General features: G+C 34.5%; 2 protein-coding genes across 4 annotated transcripts; one reads left to right on the forward strand and one right to left on the reverse strand.

Annotated features, from left to right (window-relative positions):
• Positions 1-1242: 1242 nt before the first annotated feature.
• Positions 1243-16830, forward strand: LOC138123425 (calcium-independent phospholipase A2-gamma-like). 2 transcript variants are annotated; one of them, XM_069038177.1, is made up of 8 exons: positions 1243-1639; positions 13299-13653; positions 13713-13850; positions 13910-14183; positions 14238-14443; positions 14496-14687; positions 15438-15670; positions 15900-15918. In XM_069038177.1, exons 1-8 carry the CDS (start codon positions 1572-1574, stop codon positions 15901-15903), a joined length of 1470 nt encoding a protein of 489 aa, XP_068894278.1. In that variant the 5' UTR covers positions 1243-1571; the 3' UTR covers positions 15904-15918. The 2 variants fall into 2 exon arrangements, with proteins under 2 accessions (XP_068894278.1, XP_068894277.1); XM_069038176.1 differs by lacking the exon at positions 15900-15918 and adding an exon at positions 16148-16830 and having other exon boundaries at positions 1248-1639; positions 15438-15648.
• Positions 12565-19592, reverse strand: LOC138123424 (uncharacterized). Of its 2 annotated transcripts, XR_011156780.1 has the most exons (3): positions 19324-19592; positions 15900-19273; positions 12565-15670 (listed from the first exon to the last, which is right to left on the reverse strand). XR_011156780.1 is itself a non-coding variant. In XM_069038175.1 (2 exons), exons 1-2 carry the CDS (start codon positions 19327-19329, stop codon positions 17468-17470), a joined length of 1812 nt encoding a protein of 603 aa, XP_068894276.1. In that variant the 5' UTR covers positions 19330-19592; the 3' UTR covers positions 12565-17467. The 2 variants fall into 2 exon arrangements, 1 of the variants encoding a protein (XP_068894276.1); XM_069038175.1 differs by having other exon boundaries at positions 12565-19273.
• Positions 19593-20767: the final 1175 nt, after the last annotated feature.

Here is a 20767-nt window from a genome sequence, read left to right on the forward strand (position 1 = left end):
AAAATACACATCTGGTAGATACGTCCAAATCGAGAAGTACACAGGCGTCGTGTGATTCACGTGATAGCCAGTTACACTGAACACCACGTGGTGTGTACTTTTCTCGGTAAACCAGATAACACACTTTATCTCTGGCGATACCTACTCGTAAAGCATTTTTATGAGACATAAAACAATCTACTGTGGGTAATTAAACGACAAATCTACCAAATTGGGGTTTATATCATTTTAATTTCGTCGCGAAACCGACATGTTGAACTAGTTCGGCCGTGGAGAAAAATCCAAATACTAATTTTTATGTAGTCTTTTTTATTGTTGTTTGATTATTTAAAAGAATTTCATTTTTTACTTCTAAGGTTGTAGAACTTCGATTTCGTTAGTGGAATCCATGAAGGCAATAAAAGTCACCTCGCGAACATCAACAAAGTGCGATAGGCCGGTAGACCTAGGTCAGCGCAAACGATTATTGTGACGAATCAATATCTACTTATCATATATTTACTAGTTTATTATCTTCCCATGTTGATGATGTAAAATTTAGTAATAAAGAGACTAACATCATCGAAAGCGCGTTGTTGAAGTGTCTTCAAAAATAACATGTCCTGGTAAAAATTAGAAGATATTTCAAGGAAAAACAAATTGACAACGCACGTGTATCTAAATTATTGACTTTAAAACAAAACATGTTGATCGTTAAATAGTGAGCATATTTTTAACTCTCGTGCAGTCCTTCATTTTGTATATTACGCAGAAGATAAATTAATGTATCCTCACATAAATAATGTTCTTGTTTTTGCATTATTTCTTACCTACTTAGACATAGATAGGTATTCAGGTTTATTAAAAACTTATCGCAACGTACCTACCCTATTAAAAACAAAAACACGATAATATTGAAAATAATTTAGGTGTGTAGATATTAGCAATCATCGACAGTTTTGTCAATTCATTACCAAATGACAAAAATATCTCACCCTCTGAATATGTAATACATCATTTTCGGTTTTTTTTTGTTTAACATCTTATTAACTGAATAGTTCTACATGGTAATAAAGAAAATGAAATTGTACTTTACTACTATGTACAACTTTCATTCAGACTTTTGGTATGGTTCCGTAAACACACCTGTCTCTTTTGTGGGAGAGCGAATGAGGTGATCGTGATGGGAGGAGCCAACATCGAACGATGTTCAAAAATAATATCTGCCACACGTGCGTGATTGTTTACTCTATGTTCAGGTGGGATTTGCACTTACGTGTTTTCACCACCACGTCTCTGAACGCAAACTTAACACGTACCTAATATAAATAGATCATTTGCTTATCGGGTATTATTATAAGTAATCAATTTTACTTAGAATCTCATCCCTTCCACTCCGTTGTTTGTCATTTTGCTCGTGTGTAACAATCTTGAAACAAATTTATTGTGGGTGTTGCGCTTGGCGAATGTTCGCCAGTTGATAAGTAGTGCGAAAAAGGAAAAGTGCTTAGCGAATGTGACCGTGATAAACAAGCACTAGTGTTGAAGTGATAACAAACAGAGAATATTGGTGCAGAGGGTTTATTTTTACGATGGCATTCAACATACCGCTGAGCAAAAATTTGTACTGTTACAAAACATGTATAACGAAAGTGTCAAGGTAATAGGTACTAATAACATATCAGTAGTTCCTATGTTGTTATAGTTGACTCAAGTTGCAAAAAACCACTTTGCCTTTGCAACAGCACTTTTATGGCATTACTTTAAAACTGTACTTATATGGAAAATATTCAATCCAAACTATGCTTTTTTGGTTCCTTTATTTGCTTCAAAATGATTTAAAAAATGCTGTTGCAAATGACAAGTGGATTTATGCAACCTGAGTCTACTTTAGGTATATAAAATGTACCTAGAGCAATAAAGACAACTACTCATTTCGGAATTGTAGATATGGTTGTATATTTTATAATCACTTTGTACGTATCAGCTGATAATAATCAATTATTGTGACGCATTTACCACTTGATAATACATTTTTGTTTTCCAACATAACAAACAGTTGGCACAAAAATTATGAACTAAAAACTAAACCTCAAATCTTGTACACTTTCTTTTTAAGATTTAATTGGAGTAATTATGCACGAATATTTGCTACACACAATTTTTGTAACGTCCTGGGTTGTCAAATAAATGAAGCAAAGCGAAAGGGGAAAAGTAGTGTAATGAACTAATGACCCTGAGTTGTTATCTTTGTGTTGGGTTCACGCAGTTGTTAAAACAGAATAGGCTACTGGCTTTTGTTGTTGTTTTGTTGTTAGAAATCAATGATTGGTTTAAATAATTTATTTTTGTCTTAAAAGTTCAATCGAATAATGGGATTTTGCGCCTTTAATTAAAACGCGCGCATCAGATGTGATGTGACGTCTGTATTTAGTAGCTTCAAGTGTTGATTCATGTTGACGTAATACATAGTTAAAAAAGAGCGGTGCGCTTAGTAACTGTGGTCCTTTTAATTACCTTTGTCTATAGTTGATTATTATTTTACGGCTTTACGGTGGCATTATAAGAATGGCGAATATGCGTTTTTTATATTTTTTAGTATACTGTGCCTTGACGACAAGTCCTGTAGACACATGTTTATGGACTAGTCCGTTTTACTTTACACGACGGACGGCCAGTAGGAAATGTCAAATAATTGGTCAGATTTATTGCTTTTTATTTATATAAAAATTAAATGTACAATTACTTATATAATTGAAATGGTTTCCTAAAGGCAAGCATTACCCAAACAACTTTATTTCGTATTCTCCAATTGTAGAACAACCTGTAATAAATAATTTCCCGATGATTTTTGAGGCAATAAGTTTGATCGCGCACTATCTATCTTCTCCAAAAGGTGGTCTGGGAAGAAAACTTGACTTCTGCTTCGGTTTGGTTGTTAGAATTCATTTTATTAAAGGAAGTTAGCGCAAATGAAAGAATCACATGAAAAACTTCGACAGACTGAATTTTGATGAATCGTTTGTTATCATAGTAACAAGGCATAGCAATCTTTTTCAAAGCCAAATATTTTTATTTAAATTTCTTTTCTTTTAAATAATTGTCTCAGTATACTAAAAAATCTTGTACGTCACACGACCGGTAGACGCATTATGGCCTCGCTAGTTTAGAAGTCTCGCCCTATCGGGCTCGACCTGTAATTCACTAGCTCGTCCATAAAAACGTTACTACCGGTCTTGTAACGTAAATAGCTATTACCTTATTTTCAGAAATAGTGTAAGGAAATTCGGTATACGGTATAAATTCTGTATGAGTTTGACGTTATAATTGCATCATCAATTTGAGTCCGGTAGCCGGTAGGTGAGTTATAACAGTATCAGAGCCGGAAAGTGTCACTTAGCAACACCTACCGGACTGTTTTCCTTTTATACATCAAATCTGGCATTGATAAGTGAAAAAGGCAAAAAATATTCGATCTAAAAAAACAATAGCAACGGCCGTTGCCACAGGAAAAAAGGTGATGCTATTTTCAAAATATAATGTGATTTTTTAATTTTTGAAATAAAATAATGATGCACAAGAGACTTCCAGTATGAAATAATAGTTATTTATGCATTAAGAGCATAATTTTGCATTTTGCTGCTCGCATCGTCATATTGATGCCAGAGGCGCTAGCCGAGGGCATTAAGACGATAAGAGCAGCAAAATGCAATTTATGCTCGTAATGCATACAAAATTTTATGCGCTGCCCTCAAAAATTGAAAAAACCAACACAAAAATTTCCTTGGTATTAATTTAAACAAAGTAGCCAAAGATTGATAATTTTTCCAAACTACCGTAACTACGAAATTTTGTAAACAAGTGGCAGACATTTGCTTTTGTGTGCAAAAGATTTTTCAATTTAGCTGAAAATGGTAAGAAGACTATACAGTACACTGAAGATGTTTGTCTCGCTTACTTTTTTGAAAAATCCAACAACTACAAGTCTTCGAGTTTGTGGAGTTTTTACTCTATGTTAAGAAGCACCTTGCTAGTAAGAAATGGAATAGACATCAGCAAATACTTAAAACTTCAAGCATATTTAAAGTGACAATGTGATACTTACAAACCTAAAAAGTCAAAAGTCCTTTCAAAAAGCGAAATTGACAAATTTATTACGGAAGCACCAGATGATACGTATTTAATGATCAAGGTAAATTACTTTGTTGCTTTTATATTTCAATAGTTAATTTGTAATTATTCTAGGTTGCTGTAATCGTAGGAATTGCCGGTGCTTGCAGATCGCAAGAGTTGTGCTTTTTAACAACAAAAGAAATTGAGGATTTGGGCTCTGCGATACTGATAAGACTAACTGAAACGAAAACAAAAGTATCAAGACGGTTTACTATAATACAAAATGAGCAAAATTTCTTAGAACTTTTCCGCAAGTACTTTGTTTTGCGGCCTCCACATACTAAACATAATCGATTCTTCATTTTTTACAAAAATGGGAAATGTTCCACGCAACCCGTAGGCAGAAATACGTTTGGAAACATTCCATCAAAAGTAGCAACATATTTGAACCTTCCCGACCCCAAATCTTATACCGGACATTGTTTGCGTCGCAGTTCCGCTACTTTACTTGCAGATTCTGGTGGACATATTACAGACTTAAACGTCACGGAGGTTGGCGTTCTGGTACAATCGCAGAAGGATATATAGAAGATAATATTCAAAACAAGCTCAAGATAGCCGAAAAAATTCAAGGGAAACGTCAACATGAAAAAACAGTAGTCCCATCAACATCCAGTGCTTTTTCAAATGACTACACTGAAGAACCGGAGGATAAGAAAAGTAAAGGAGTTTCCATTCTTCAGACAAATGCGGAGTTGAACATTCAAAATCGACAGAATCAAATATTTTCAGAAAAAATCAATTTACCTTCGATTGTAATTAATAGTTGTAACAATGCTAAAGTAGAAGTAAATTTTTCGTTTAATTAAATTGTTACTTTATTAAGAAATACGCAATTTCATGTAATAGAATTTTCTTTAGAGCATAAAAATTACGCCAATGCTTTAGAGCAATAAATTACCCTTTTATGCACTCTAATGAGGTAAATAAAACGGCCAAAATTGCTTGGCAGCGCATAAAATACATTACGATATACATCCGGTAGTACTATGGCGGACAATAAATTTTGGCCGGCAAATTTCTGACATTTCAAAAAAGTCAAAGCAAGCTACCATTTATTGTCATTATGACTGATGTGTCAGTTTGTCAAACTGAAGGTTTTCAAGGTGTTTGGCGTTTCCTTCGCCCTTTTCGTAACTTACAGATCATGACCCACTACTCCACTAGCATAACTGATTTGTAGTAGCACTTCTGTCTGGTGCACGCTTCTTTTCCCAATTTTAATGTTGATTATGATTATTGCTGTCACGATGACAAGAATGACAAAAATCGAAAATGGGGTTAGTTGAACATAATGCCAGCTTCACATTTTGATGTCAAGCCAATGACTGCCCGGCCTAAATTTATTGTCCGCCATAGTACATGTAACAGGTACTCGTTTAGACATTCTAGACTCGGCTCCTAACGTCGCCTCGTCCATAATGTCTCGTACTGTTACAAGTAACCTACCGGACTTTACAACGTGTTTTGTCACCGGTGAGGATTTTCACCGGTGTACTTTATTTGAGTCGGGAAATTGAAACTCGCTTTGCGCTGGTATTTGTTTATTTTCTGAACTACCGTCTGATCTGACTGAGTGCTGGGCTCGTAGTTGGTCTGTGGTTGGTCTCTGTGGTTGGTCTCTCAACCTACCCTCTGGACCCAGGTAAAATACGCGCAGGTATAGTATTTTTAAATTCGTAAGGAATTTTGGCTTAAGTCATAAATAAACCGAACAAAGACCCTACTTAAAGAAATTTATTGTGATATTGTACCTGTCAATCACTAGGCGGTCTCGGAGAAAAAAATTACCTGGGGTAGTACTCAAAATATTTGTCGGACTGTCGGAGACCGTTTAGTGATTGACAGGCACAATATGACAATAAATTTCTTTAACTAGGATCTTTGTTCGGTTTATTTAGGGCTTAAGTCAGAATTCCTTAGGAAGTTACAAGCACTATACCTCCTCTGCTCCGGGTAGGGTGAGAGAACGCTTTCACATTTTTCCTAATTCATAATGGTAAAACATAATTTGTTTAATCCTAAAGGCCGATTTATAGTTCCGTAACTTGTACGTATAGCATAACATATGAAAATTGAATCCTATTGAATCAAATGTACTCATTTATAGATCCGTTAACATAACATAAGTCCGTATCCGTTTACATATGAATTGGCCAATTTCAATTATTATGTTATGTATCATGAAAGTTACGGAATTTTAAAAAAATTTCCATAGAAACGGTTAGGTGTAGGTACGCTGTCAATCAATTGAATTTAAAAACATTATTGAGAAGGTGGAAAATATGAAGGAAATTCTAATCGTACAGTGTGTTAAAAGGTTCAAGCCACTGTACGATAAGTCTTCCAAAGACTTTGAGGACAGTGTGAAGAAGGAAATGATTTGGAGTAGCTTGTTTATCCGTGTTTTTGTAACGCGTTTTTTTTTTGGTTTCTTCCTTTTTTCTTTATTACGACCTATCTCGTGTAAGACTACAGCACAGGCAGCAGCTTCTAAAACCTCGTCTTCACAAAACATATTTGATAATTAGTTTGACATTTAAAAAGTCAACAATCGTATCACGTTTTGTCGTGAACTATAAATTGAATTTTAAAAGTTATGTTATGTTTATGATTTGTGACTATGTTATGCTATATGTATACGGAACTATAAATCTTGCTTAAGACTAAACACAACGTAAATTACTATTGAGATTTCTACATTATAATTTATAACTACATATATTCTTTGATTACAGGGTGTTTGGGGTATAAGGTAACAAACTTCTCCTGTGTAAATAAATAGACAAAACAAAACTTTTATTCTAGTAACATTTTTTAGTACTATCGCGGCCACAATACATTGGTCGTCAATGTGACATTAATGATATTCAATTGTAAAGCAAGCTTTAGGATGATTAACCTTATTTTTTACTGTTGTCAAAATAATTTTAATCTGTCAGTGTCATACGGATGGGATAAATCCCAGCTGCGGAGGCAGGATTCAAAAGCAAAAGATCAACATGGTCGCGGTTTTTGCCCCATAGACAACCCTTCAGAAGCAAGTAAGGTGATTCTATATTTATCAAAAACTGAAGGTGCCATATTTTTGACAAGAATAATTTAAAATTGTCATGCACATTGACATTAATACTTGATTTACATTTGAAGTGTCAAAAAGTGACGACTAATGTATTGTTGATTTCATATAAATGTTCATCAAGTGAGCTGTGCATGTGTAAAAGCACCTTTAACATAAGTTACATTACAAAAGTCACATTTATGACAGATTCATTATTGGTTATCTCCAATAAATCTTTATTTGGTGAAAATACAAAGACAAAAGCAAATAAGAATTAGTGAATTACTTGAATCAGTAAAAAAATGTAACAGTGCTTTTGAAGTCAACAATGCCGAAACGTACAATAAAATTTAAAAATTATAATCAAGATTCGCGCAGGGCAAGCAACTTTGAAAGTCGAAGTAACTTTCATACCAACAGAAAATCCGATTTTAATGGCTTGCTTAGGTGCACATTTGTATGAAATTGAGTATATTTTGGCCACAATGGTATGTGTTCAAGGCGGTCTCTATTTTAACAGGCCGTGACACTGACTTCAGAAAGTGGGCTGTGGAATGGCCCACTAACGTCTGACAACATTGCTTCGCCAACCTTTAAAAAAAGTTACTAGTTTTGAAGTTTTGTGATCACTCACTGTCACTCACTATTTTGTCATTGTTAGCTGTCAGTTAATCATCACTGAAATATTTTTCTAATTCTCGTATTGCAACTTTACTTCAATCAAAGTACGAGTATATCAGGTGACCAAGTCACGGTAATTATGTGTATCCTGTTTTATAAGATAGCTATTGTTAGTAAAATTTCATAGTCCTGTATTCTGAACAAGTATCCTATCCGAAATGAAGATAGAAGTCCTTTTAGTTCACCTTGATTGCATTCCATTGCAATTCCAACACATGCCACCTGTACACTGTACAGCTCAGGACAAGATTTTTTTTCTAAAGTCTTACACAGAGACCATTAAAGACCAATAAAGGTGCAGTATGAATTGTTGAAAATAAATAAGAACTGCAAAAGCTACCCACTCGGGTGTATGGACCCTACCATCAATACAGGTTTATAATTTAAAATGGATTTTAGACCTAATGGAACGAGCAACAAAGACCTCACGCGCCAGTTTTCTAGTTCCAAAATCCGCATCCATTCTTGCATTCTAATCTTCTTCGATGGGAATTTGAAAACGCTAACGTAGGAAGACTTACTTGAAACATAATTTGACTTGCAATTGGGTATCTACGAGAACACAACATTTGTGTGGCATGTTTATTTTTCAATTACTGAAATTAATTGTCTTGTCAAAATTATTTTTGAATGAACCGCCTTTCTATGGAAGTGCCAATATTTTTGAAACTCAGGATGCTATGGAATGGCCCACTAAGAAATTTGGCAACACAGCCAGTGTCCTGGCCTGTTAAAATAGAGACCGCCTTGATGTGTTACAATTTTATAGTAATCAGTTTTTCAATTTGAACAACTACTGTGTGAGATCCACCGGATTTCTAAATTATAAAGGCGGCAGCTAAGGCATTTTCCTTTATAAATCTTTATTAGCTTGGTATTAATAATTACAGATACGAAAAGTGGCTCTCAAACAGTGGAAACAGAGTTTAGTCAGTTTAGTTCAGCATAATAAAAAAAGCAAATTAAAAAAAAATGTCACTAAGAAAAGTTGTTGCTGTGCATCTCAGAAAAGTTTGTTACCTTAAACACCAAACACTCTGTATAACGAATTACTATTTATTCAACACGTGTATAAAAACTACTTTTTTTACAAGTGGGAAGTTTACACACGCCAAGGCAGCGAGTATTTAATCTCACTTTCAAAAAAATGCTTTACGCAAAAATGGTGTACATAATTTTTTGCAACATCATTGTCTTCGTAAAATAAAATAAAAAATAATGACCAGAACTTCACAATGTGAAGTTCTTTTTGTGTTTTCTTCATTTATGTAGCACATTATTAAAAGAAATTTAGTAAAGCGCAAGTGTGCTAAACTGTAAAATAAAGTTCCCCAAACATTCAACAAAGTATGTACATACTTTACATATTTTATTTTTCTACAACTGTCAAAAAAACGTGACATTTATGCATCGTTATCAAGTCGCAAAGTATGTCATTTTTGATAGTGAAAAAATATTTGTCAAAAAGTTTCCTTGGATGCTAAAATAGTTATATTTTAGCACCCAAGGAAACTTTTTGACGAATATTTTAGCATCCAAGGAAAATTTTACAAAAATTAAAAAATTCAAAAATTTTAAAATGCTGTTGTAGAAAAAATAGTGTTTGTATTTCGTGCGCAAGATGATTGTTTTGTTGGCGCATTCGAATGAGTTTGAAGTCTCGACCTGACGGTCTCGACCAAAAACTCATTCTCATGCCCCAACAAAAAACAATCACTTTGCGCACTTAATACAAAAATGACTATTTATGCTGTAAAAAAAATTTAATTTTTTTAATGACGATGCTAAGATTAATTAATTTTTTTAAACATTTGATGTTAGAGATTTTTTTGTGGTGGCGACACTTAAACACAAGTTCAAATACGTTCGTGTACTAAAATAAGCTACATACAGGTGTTCCAAAAATGGCGTACTAACGGTGGACTACGGTATACAGGGTGTTTTTGAAATGCGTGCACAAATTTTAATCACGAGCTACTGGCTTCATGTAGAACTCGCAAAAAATATTTATAAAATTCTGTGTCAAAAAATAAAATGACATTTATTTTTTGAGCTACTATTTTTTTAAATTGCTTTTAGTTTTCTACATTGTCCTACAACCCCGTAGGTAAAATTTCGGCACATTTTAAAAATACACGCTGTATATCATGTTTTATAAAATGTACGCCAATGCGAAGTGACCTATAGGAAATATGCTTTAAAACAAGGAAACCGCATTAGTGTACGTTTTATAAAATATGATATACAGGGTGTATTTTTAAAATGTGCCGAAATTTTACCTACGAGGTTGTTTGACAACGTAGAAGACTAAAAGCAATTAAAAAAAAATTGTAGCTCAAAAAATAAATGTCATTTTATTTTTTGACATGAAGCCAGTAGCTCGTGGGCACGCATTTCAAAAACACCCTGTAGAAGAGATTACCGTAAACGGCAGAAAAATGTTTAAAAAATTCTATTGGACGTATTTGCTGATTTGGCGGTCTTAGGAAGTGGCACTTAACAGGTCAATTATTTTGAAATATATGTATGAAATTGTCATGAGAGCTACCTCTAATCGTACCTACATATTATCACAAAGTACAAGATCACTCACTACCAATATCTAATCTTGCATAATAGAGAATTTAGAAGCTTTGGAAATCGAAACAATTATTTTAAATCCACGAGGGTAACATTGCAAGGTAATGATGTACGAATATATCTTGGTTTACATTGTACATATTACCGTTGATTAATAAAAATAACTGATTTTTTTGTCGGAAACATTTTTTCCATATTTTTTTCATGTACATTTAAACATCCTCGATAAGGTAGTAATTAGTTTGTATGCCAGTTTTGGGACACCCGGTATGATTTGCAAATCAATCATGTTAAAAAAAAAATCAGTTAAAACCGTAGAGGGGTTAAAACGGTTTAACTGACAATTCAACTCACATTCTCTCGACCAATTAGATTTACGAAATTCCGTTCACACAGGAGAATATTCTCAAATTCTGACAAGTGACAAGTGTCAAGTGTCGAACAAAAAATATATTTTATTTTTGTTGCTGATTCAAAACAAAATTCAAACTTCAAAGAGGATTTGTAGCTGCCTGAATCAAGAGAACATTTCGTCAACACTACGGACAACACATCAACAAAGGAGTTCCTTTCCATTGATACGGTTGGCTTCAAAAAAAAAAAACGGGAACTGTCAGAAAAAGTTCTGTCAGATTTTATTAAATCTTTATAGTTTGAAACGGCCTTTTAGAATTTAGGTTAAAAAACTGCACTTATGTGCCAGAAATACTACTGTCAAACAGACACAAATTGACATAAATTGAGAAAACAAATTAAATTTCCAATTCACATTAGGTTAAATTTTATTTCCCGTTTTGTTTTTTTTTTTTTGAAGCCAACCGTACTTCACGTGGATTTTTGTTTCACAATTTAACCAACTATACCTATATACCATTATCATTAATTGCGAAAATAAATGGATTAATATTTGTTACTGCGTTGCTAATGAGTAAAGTGTTGTTAACGAGTAAAATGGCACTTTTCTTTAATGATTTCTACCTACTTAGTTACACTGTTTTCCATTGAGTACACAAAAAAATTTATGAACAAGAAATCTTTCTGTTTTTTTCTTTCTTTGCAATGTTTTACACTAAAAATACACAGGGTCATTATACTCGTAAATGATTGTCCCATCGCAGTAGGCGTTGGTGACGTAATAGAATGTGCGGCAAGCCTCGTAACGTGAGTGAGACTGGTATCGCTGATAGGTGGCGCTACTGGCGGTAATGGAAATCTGTCTACTAATTTTGTCTGGTCTAAGGTTGCGAGTCTGACGGCACATCCAAAATTTGTGTGGGTTTTCAACGCCAACTACAATGGGACAATCATTTATAATGACCCTCTAGAATAACTAACGATTCGTATTCTCGAAGTAAACTTCAAAGGACACCTTTGCTAAAAACAAACATGTTCAATAGACCTTTACAAATAAGAATGTTCTTTGTCGCACAGTGACGTCACTGCGCGCCTGCTATGAGACAACAAAGATGGTGATAGTGACTGGATATTGAAATTCAGTATCCAGTCGCTATCACTATCTTTGTTGTCTCACAGTGACGTCACTGTGCGACAAAGAAGATCCTTATTTGTAAAGGTCTATTATGTGCCAAACGCGATAGCTTTGAAATGTTTAATTTTTATTTTTTTATCCACAATTACCTTATAATTGAAGTTTTATCCACACTTATGAACCGTATAAAGTAACACTTTATCCACTAGTGGAATAATGAAATCACTTTATTCCACTAGTGGAATAATGAAAAAATACAATCTTAAATCAATCTTTCTTCCATTTTCACCAACTTGCACAGCGTTTTGTACAAATGGAGTCGATAAACAATCAAAAATAAATAGCGACTATTCAACACCTCCCATCCCCTGACATCCGCTGTCAGAGTGTAATGTCAAATCATTTTTTGATGACATAAGATGAAATTTTGGCGATTCTGATTTTAAATCGCTGTAATTGTGGATAAAACGTTGTATTGCATTCGTAGTTTAGTCGCATTTTATCCAATTAAGAATATTAAACGCTCGTGCGTTCGCACTCGCGATTAAAAATTCTTGCGTGGATAAAATGCTATCTAAAACACTTATACAATAAATAACTATTATTAGGTACTCTATTAGAAAAAACCACATTACAAATTGCCGTTTCCCTTAGACTAGGTATCAGTATTTGTCAACCTCATATCTGTACTTGCGGTTCGCTTGTTGATACTTTGAGTCATCATGGATTGTCTTGCATAAAAAGTGCAGGAAGAATTTCAAGACACAGTTGCCTTAATGACATTTTAAAACGTGCTTTTTCTTCTGCCAATATCCCTTGCATTCTCGAACCGACTGGTGTTCTGAGGGATGATGGCAAATGTCCAGATGGGATAACAATTATCCCATGGAAAAAAGGCAAATCACTTGTTTGGGATGTCACCTGTACTGACACACTTGCACTTTCCCATTTATCTGAGTCGTCCATTTAACCTAAATCAGCTGCAAATTTAGCAGCAGTTATTAAAAAAAGGAAATATAAATCCTTATCCGATAATTACGTTTTTGTTGCGTTTGCTGTGGAGACTTTGGGTCCTTGGAGCAATGATGCACTTTCTTTGCTGGATGAATTGGGAAAACTTTTGTCTAATACCACAGGTACTCCTCAGGCGAAAACATACCTGAAGCAGCGCATTAATATTGCGATTCAGAGGGGTAATCCTGCCAGTGTTATTGGGACTGTGCCTTTATCTTCTACTTTTAAAGAATTATTTGATTTGCTTTAATTTTATCTATTTATATGTATGAAGAATCAATCTGTTATAATAAAATTTTATTTTTATTGTTATTATTTTAGGCAGTTGAGTTCGAAAACAATGGATTCTCAAAAGTTACAAGCAAAAAATGTGATATATTCCCAATGGAATTTACTAAATTACCTGAAAAGTTATTTATCGAAAATTTCAAATGATAAGACTGTTGAAAATGCCTTAAACAATGAATTTGCACATTTTTTACAAAAATTTCAACCAACTATTTATGGTCCTACTGATTTTTGGAAATATTTCAATTCTTTGTCGCCATCACTTTTCAAAGAACTACAATTATTTAATAAGAAGGAGAATTCGTTAAAGAGAATAGAGGAAACTCGTGACAACGTCAAGATCCAAAAGGTGGCGAAATGGAAAGAAAAAGAAATTATCATTTCTGAGGTAATTGAGATTACCAACAAAACTTGTACATAATTGTACTTAAAATAATACTTTTTTAGGAATCAGTAGCCTCGCGGACTCAACAAATTTTAGCACTTCTGCTAAACGCCAGGTCACAAGAGTCGATACTAAACAGAATTGAAGACCTCAATAATCATTTAAACAAATACCCTCAAGCCAAGCATATTGCTGTGAAAGTAAGACCAAATCACTTAAAATACCTATGTCACCTGTCATATGAATTCAACGTTTTCAGAACCATGCGATCTGTTTATTATTAAAAATAAAACAACGGACAATAGATCATGAAATCACAAGTGCTGTAAACGAGGCGCTCGCTTTATTAGGATATGCTAGTCCTGTGCCAGGAAAAGGTGTGAGAATTTTATCCATAGACGGAGGCGGTGTCCGTGGCATTCTCGTGATAGAAATGTTAAAAAAAATCGAAGAGATCACTGGAAAACGGATTTACGAAATGTTCGATTTGATTTGTGGTGTCAGCACGGGAGCCATAATTGCGACTTTAATCGGTAGGTCCGATGAAAGCATAATTTGTGTGCACGTAAAATGTAATTAATTCTCAGGAGAAAAGAGAAGTACGTTGGACGAAATTTCGGAAATTTACAAGAATCTCAGCACGCAAATTTTCACGCAATCAGCCATCAAAGGTACCAGCAGTTTGGTGTGGAGTCATTCCTACTACAACACGGCGCTTTGGGAAAAACTTCTTCAAGAACAAATCGGCGATAAAGTTCTCATTAAAACATCGAGGAAGTCGCAATGTCCGAAGGTGTGTTTGTGCGCTTTATTTATCTACCTTCATAAATTCTTGTTTTTTACAGATGTGTATTTTATCAGCGGTGGTAAATCAATCCCGTTTATCAGCGTACGTTTTTCGTAATTACTCTTTACCTTGTCGCGTCCAATCGCAATATACTGGAAGTTATAGTCACTCAATTTGGGAAGCCGTGAGAGCTTCTGCCGCTGCACCAACTTATTTTGAAGAATTTAAATTGGGAAATATGTTGCACCAGGTAAAACAACAGTTCAACAAACTGTTTTAAACAGGATCCTTTAAAGTTGCGTGAATACTGATGATTTGAGATACAAAAAAAAAAGATTACATGTGCACATATCAAAAATCCACCAACACTGCAATTTATGTCGAAAATGCACGTGGCAACGCTGTTGAATTTTGATTTAATTTTTTTAATTCTTCCACACCGTATAAGGCAATTTTGATTGGACTTAACAAAAGTAAATTGCCCATATGTTAACATAAGTCAACAGCTCTTTGATATGTGAATTAAGGTTCTCGATGATAAATAAGGTAGCGACAACTCATTGTTCATTTTTGAGACTCCAAATTAAAAGAGAGGACATTATCGATAAATGCCGCGAGTGTGACAAAGACAGAAGTATACACAATTTTAAGGGATGTTTGTATCGTGTCAAGCAGATTAACTTACATAGACTCCAAATTAAGTGAGATGGAAATGTTGGCGCAACCGTTGTCGTTACCTTTTATAATCGAGAATAGGCTTAACAGATTTCCTTCTAACCAATGTTTTTCCGATAACCGAAATGAAAAGTATACAAATCCTACTTAAATAAGCAGTACATTATTTTTACAGCAAATAGATATATTTTACGAGTAGGTATCTCACGTTCACAGAGTAAGGTACACATCATGTGGTCCCAGCCTAACTGATTATCACGTGAATCAACGACGTCCTGTGTACTTCTCTATTTGGACGTACTCTAGCATATGTGTATTTTTATAGGATGGCGGAATTCTGTTTAATAATCCTGCAGCTGTTGCTATTCACGAAGCAAGATTACTTTGGCCAGAAACTCCAATACAGTGTGTACTATCATTCGGAACAGGCAGAACCGTCCCTCTCCCGGTCGATCCCAATTCCAAAACTGCAATAATGAGTTCGTCGTGGAAAAAGAAGTTTTACGCGATTATTGAGAGTGCCACAGACACCGAAGGTAATAATAATTCTTTTCTAAACTACCGGGTGATCAAGAAGGACTGTTTAAGTTGGCAGTATAATTAAGAAAATTTTCTAATTCGGTTATTTATAACACTGCAACCGGATATGTTTTGTTGGTTTATTTGACAAATATCTGATAGCATTAACAACGACAAGCCATCAACAACCGAAAGTTACTCCTGTAATACGATTTAAAATACAATTCAGTGTTACCAACTTAAACAGTCCTTCTTGATCACCCCGTACATAAGTACCATAAGAGCAAAAAAAAATGCCATCGAGGATAGCTACGACACAGTACATAATGCGCTTGTGCACCCATTTCAGGATTCCACAAATGCATGACGAATTTCTTAATGAAAGACACGGCACTTTCTTTTTCACAGCTATCCTTGATGGCATTTTTTTTGCTCTTACGGTACATATCATGTTATATTTCATTTACGTACGTAGACAATGATGGTAGTGTAAAGTTCAAGTTATTTTTGTTTTAGGTGTACACACTATGTTGTCTGACTTACTACCGGAGAAAATTTATTACAGATTTAATCCCTATCTAACTGAAATGTTAGATATTGCGGAAATTAACTCCAAAAAATTGGAACAGTTAAAGCGAGATGCCGTTATGTACTTAAGGAGAAATGAAGATAAATTTCAAGAAGCTGCGAAAGTTTTAATTGAGGAGAAGTCGTTTATGCAAAAAATATCAGACTGGTTAAATTTGCAACGACAAATTTATGGCCTGAAAATGTTAGTTTAAGTTTCAATTTTACTTTACTTTAACATAAAGTACTTAATTGATTATAGAAAAATAAGAACACATTTGTTTGACTTCACCAGCATCCGCATACGACATTTACGAATTAGTTTTTCCAAAGTATAAAATGTCTGACAGCTATTATACGTAGTCTAAGTGTGTTGTTTCCATTTTTTTGAACATTTTTTATTTTTCTTAACAATCCGCGATTGCAATTAAGAATTCAAGTTTTTGATTGCTGGAGATGTTGACCCAATTCGTTAGATGTTGTAATGTGTAATTTATTTCAACGTATGAGTGATTTTGTAAAATATTTGAATTTTTAAAACAAGCATTTGTTACGAAGAGTAAAATGAAACTTTTTTGAAAATATTAGCTTTAATTAACTTGTAAGTATTTTCATTATGCTGTGATATTTTAGTTGGAAGTAGGTATTATTTTTCCCAATACATGAACCTATAGTCCCGTCAACTGTCAAGACACTTGTCTTCGCCGAATTTGCAGTTGTTTTGGCATAATGGGAGGGCATGGAATTTTTGCATTTAATTTGGTAGTAAAGCTGTCTGCTGAATTAAGTTAAGTTTTTCTAAGTTCGAGGTTATAAATAGCGTCAATGTCTAGTCCATTATTGTCAGTTTTACTAGTTTGCAGTAGAAGAATACTCAGGCCTCGCGGGAAATTCAGCAACATGTTATGTTCATTTTGATAGGTCCGCATGTTAGGCACTTTAGTGACGGAAATCAAACAGTGTGTCCAACGTAAAAAAATAAATCATGGGCTCCTATTATGCCAAAACAACGTGGAACGATGTTTAAGTTGTATGTACAGTAGGATTAACGGCATTGTATTTTCACTTAAAAAAGACTACAAAGGTACACAATCCAAACAACAAAGCATGTTATCTCACCAATGAACATAAATTAAAAAGTAAAAATAAAATCGTGTAGAAATTGTAAAATCATATACATAACTAGAGTTATACTTATTTTTTTTAAATCACAAACTTGTGTCACCGCCTGAAGTGGGTATTCAGTGAAATTTCCATTTTCTTCGTGTGTCAAAGTAACCTCAGGACTACCAATGCAACTTGACTCTCTCCCTCATTCAAATAACTCGTTCGAAATCTCCGCCATGACTTAGAGTTGAACTTAGTGTTGTAAGTGTCGTAGAAAAACTTCCGATTTTCAGTCAAATCTTCAATTATAGAAAACGATAACTGAGTTTGGTCATTCTCTAAATCAGACAATGAACTTGTCTCATCTATGTTCTCCATAGATCCAGAACAAGATTCAAAATTATGTCTATCATCTGCGTCATCCCTTTCATCCAACATTTTTTGAGAGTTGTCATCTTGATTATCAGTCTGTGTTTCCTTATTCGCTGTACAAAAGAACGAAAACAACTGTGGAAGCCTTTTGTTTTTGACAAATGAAGCAAATAACATCCCAGGAGGCTGCCCATATGCCACAAACACGTCTCTGTAACACCCCAAGCAAGGATAGTCGACACAACCGGATTCAACACGTCTGATCACATCCAATATAATTTTTCTGGTGTATTCAAGAAAAATTAAACTAGACTGTACAATAACATAACTGACGAGCTCGTCCTCGCTTTCGACGAATGTGTATTCCCATCCGTTCAGTGTGAAAAATCTCAAAACCATAGTATCTAAATTATAAAGAATATTTCTAACGACGACAGAAACGTCAATGTCTTTGGGGCGAGTTTTCTGAATAGATTTTTTCTCGAGTTGTAGGATGTCATAATGGTGCATTGCAACAGTTTTGATCACATTGCAAACACAAAAAATGCGTTTCTGTTGTGGTTCTTGAAATTTTGTTTTATGGACTGTGTTTAAAACTGATAGGTTCGTGAAAAAGTTGTCGACTACTTTCAACACGTTTGTGAAGTGGACAAAACAGCCATCAGGTTCCGATAATTGTTTTTGAAATTGTACGCACAGCCTGATATAACTAAGACTGGCATGAGCTTTGAAATGCTTATGTATTATGTTTTCTTCATTTTTAAATACTTTTCCCTGCAGATAATCGAATGTGTGTGTTAAGACTTTAAAAGCAGGATATCTCGCTTGTAGGTGACAGAAATTCATATCATCAAACGGTTCAGATTCTCTTCTTGTGTCAGCATGGTTTTCTGTCTTCGTCTCGGTCTTCTTTTTTTTCTTTTTAATAGAAGCGTTAGCGATTCCATCTTGACTCTTCACAGTAGTTTCGGCATGGTTTTCTGTCTTCATCTCGACCTTTTTTTTCGTTTTAACAGAAGCGATAGTGGTTCCATCTTGACGCTTTACAGCAGGTTCGGCATCGTTTTCTATCATTTTCTCAACCTTCTTCTTTTTTTTGGTCTTCTTCTTTTTCTTCTTAACGTAAGAGTCAGTTTGTGTATTTGTCACAGCTCCGCCCTCTATGTTTTTTTCGGCGGCTTTCCGCATCGCTTTATTTCTCCGCATCCTTTGTCCCTTTGATAATTGCTCTACGTCATTCTGTTGCCCCTGTAGAGGTGCATTAATGATCACAATTTTGTTTTTACTGGAAACATTTTCTTTGGCAGCTTTCCGCATTGCTCTATTCCTTCTTGCCTTTTGTCCTTTTGACAATTTCTTTTGCTTTACGTCATTTTGTTGCGGCTGTGGGGATGAAGTATTTTTCTCTGGTTCTCGATGCCCTGTCAAAACTGTCTTATTGTGAGAGCCGATTTCTATTATTCTATGTATTCGGGGGTCAATTTTAACGGGAGGAGGCATCATTTTTTCGTACAATGCATCGAAATCGTCGGCTCCACTTTCTCCGTCCGAGTTGGAACTATAACCGTGGATTTTAATCCAGTTTTCTTCGAATTCCTGAAAAGCGTTAATAAGGAAACTGGAATATAACTAACTGACGGTTCAACCTCCATGGTTTATCTGTCAAAATAAAATCCCAACTTTGGGGGATTCCCAGTTACGTTATATGTAACAATAGACACCTAATCTTACACAACTGCTACACGTTTACATGTATAATAAATAGGTACTTTAACAAACAAACTTAAACAAGCACTTTCTAAACGCACTGAATATTAGCCCAACATATTTATTGATAATGATAAAGCAATAATAGAGTATCTAAGACAGAACCACATGTGACAAAGTGATGTCAAATTCAAGTGGTACGTCACTGATTTTACTCTATTCCAGTCTTTGTCAAACAATTATTGTTTCCGATTGGTGTATCATCCACCCGATTTTTTTTATTTTTATTTATATTTAATTTTATAATGTATTTGCTGGATGGTGTACAAAAATAATTTTTTAAATCATTGTTTTGATTTCATTCATTTTCATTTAAGTTATCAATTGACCCAAAAACTGTTTTGGAACCGCTCATTTATACTGTCATCGTGAACAATTGGCACGTAACCTTCAAATAATCTAGTAATTATCGTCATCGCTTAATCACTTTCTGAATATTATAAGGAAAAACTAATAAGTGAAAAATGCGTCAGGTTGTATTTGTGAGGTTATCATCCTCTGTGTCTGTCAATTTCCGTTTTTACAAGATTTTAGAAGAAAGGGAAAACACCGTGCCGTTTTCTCCTCGAAACATTTTACTAGAGCATTTTTCATTTTAACGATAAGTAAATTACGTTGTTTTCAATTATTAGAAGGTTATATAGACACATCCATGAATAACAAAATGGACTCAGCGAACAAAATCATCACTGCAGTTCAAGCTTCCAGCAGCAGTGTATGAAACACAACGGAGAATAAAGAAATAACCAATACTAATGTAGATGTAGGGGTAGATGTAAAATCGCTTCCCTTTACTCTTGTTAATTATGCCACGGTGAATGTACTGTCGCGAGTAAAAAATTCTGGTCGTCAATATGATTTCAAAATTTGTCACAAATGAAAAAAAAATCCCTGCCTGATTATGCCCATGTCAACAAAGTGTCAGAAAATTTATAGTTATTTAATAAACTAGTTTGTTAATGAAGGTGATTAATAATCGAAACTCTTATAAGCACGAACGAGTGTAGCGAGTGAGTGCCTTTAATATTTGAGATTATTAATAGCCCATTAACAAACGAGTTGATTACAAAAATTTTTTGTTCGACGATGTCAGAATTTGAGAATTTTCTCCTATGTGAACGGATTTTGATGTCACAACTTGTCAAAACGAAACGTCAAGCTAATTTTAAAGGTTTTAAGCGATTTGGAGCCTTTAAGGGGTTCGTCGAACAAAAAAACGTATTCAACTCGTTCGTGCGTAAATTGGGCCTTTTTTGGCACGCGAGTGAAACGAGCGTCGGCGTCGGTGTTCCGTCATTTTACTGGGATTTGGTTTTTTACACG

This window comes from Tenebrio molitor, chromosome 2 (assembly GCF_963966145.1).
Source record: "Tenebrio molitor chromosome 2, icTenMoli1.1, whole genome shotgun sequence".
NCBI lineage: Eukaryota > Metazoa > Arthropoda > Insecta > Coleoptera > Tenebrionidae > Tenebrio > Tenebrio molitor.